Source organism: Pempheris klunzingeri, chromosome 13, assembly GCF_042242105.1.
Source record: "Pempheris klunzingeri isolate RE-2024b chromosome 13, fPemKlu1.hap1, whole genome shotgun sequence".
Taxonomy (NCBI): Eukaryota; Metazoa; Chordata; class Actinopteri; order Acropomatiformes; family Pempheridae; genus Pempheris; species Pempheris klunzingeri.
The window spans coordinates 264,179-265,592 of NC_092024.1; the positions used below are offsets into that span (position 1 = coordinate 264,179).

The 1,414-nt window shown below is 45.1% G+C and overlaps 1 protein-coding gene across 1 annotated transcript; it reads right to left on the reverse strand.

Moving 5' to 3' along the window:
- Nucleotides 1-581: 581 nt before the first annotated feature.
- LOC139211888 (nucleolar protein 58-like) lies at nt 582-1,028 on the reverse strand. The gene has a single exon (XM_070842309.1). It carries the CDS (start codon nt 1,026-1,028, stop codon nt 582-584), a length of 447 nt encoding a protein of 148 aa, XP_070698410.1.
- Between the last annotated feature and the right edge of the window lie 386 nt (nt 1,029-1,414).

Here is a 1,414-nt window from a genome sequence, read left to right on the forward strand (position 1 = left end):
TAACTGAGTATAATTAATGACCTTAGAGGTCAGATGATTGATCAGCTGATGAGGTGTCAGATGGTGGGCGCTGTGTATGACTTCAGTGTTCTGACCCATGTCTCTACTATGAAGCTTTGTTGTTAGTTACAGATAATAGAATATGTGATATTATATCACTCACAGGAGCCGTCCTGCTGCTTACTTTTGATACTTGAAGGACAATTATTTACTTTATAAGGTAATACTTCTGTTCTTTTACTTAAGTAAGACTTTGAATGCAGGAAGTGGAGCAGGTAATGCAGTATTTTTTAATTGTGGTGGCAGATCTGATTCTTATTCAGTCTGATTTCACGCGTAAACATTTCAGAGTAAACTTGTGTTTCAACTCTCTGCTGCTGTGTGCTAACAGTCTATATTTTCTCTTACACATGTGCATGTTGTTTATTGGCTGAAGGTTTTATGTCAGGTTCTTCATTTAATCAATGGGATGACACAGTGCTCAATATTTAGATCCAAAATGTTTTCCTCCAGTGGGTGTTTTTTTTTCTGTACATAGTTTATTGGTCTGGGTGTTATTTTGTAATTGTCAGCCTTTTAACCTAAAAGTGCAGAATGGGACATTTTTTATGCTTCTTTTTCTCCCTCAGACGGCTTCGTTCTTCTTTTCTCTCCTCCTTATGCTCCTTACTTTGCTTCTTATTCCACTTGTCATTGCCCTGCTTGTTACCGTCCTCCTTACTTTTGTCCTTACACACCTTCTGATCCTTCATCTTCCACTCCTCCTTCCACTCCCCCTTCCACACCTTCTCCCGCATCGTCTTCCACTCCTCCTTCCACTCCTCCTCCTGTCCCATACGCTCTTTCTTTGTCTCCTCTTTACTCTCCTCCTTATGCTCCTTACTTTGCTTCTTATTCCACTTGTCATTGCCCTGCTTCTTACCATTTTCCTTACTTTCGTCCTTCCACACCTTCTGATGCTTCATCTTCCACTCCTCCTTCCTCTCCTCCTTCCATTCCTTCTTCAACTCCTCCTTCAACTCCTCCATCCACTCCTTCTTCCGCTCCTCCTTCTGCTCCGCCTTCCACTCCTCCTTCTGCTCCTCCTTTCACTCCTCCTTCTGTAGGCCTTGGTTCTTCCAGGAGGAGGAACAGAGAAGAGTGTGAGGAGGAGCAGGGTGCTGCGAAGAGGCCGAGGTTTGACTGAGCCTGGCACACCTCCTGATGCTTCCTCTTCCACTCCTCCTTCCTCCGCTCCTTTCACACCTCCTGATGCTTCCTCTTCCACTCCTCCTTCCTCCGCTCCTTTCACACCTCCTGATGTTTCCTCTTCCACTCCTCCTTCCTCCGCTCCTTTCACACCTCCTGATGCTTCCTCTTCCACTCCTCCTTCTTCCACCTCTCCTTCCACTCCTTCTTCCACTCCTTCTTCCAC

Coding starts and splice junctions, on each gene's coding strand:
- LOC139211888 (XM_070842309.1), bottom strand. CDS start 1,028: ATGGAGGAGTTGAAGGAGGAGTTGAAGAAGGAATGGAAGGAGGAGAGG.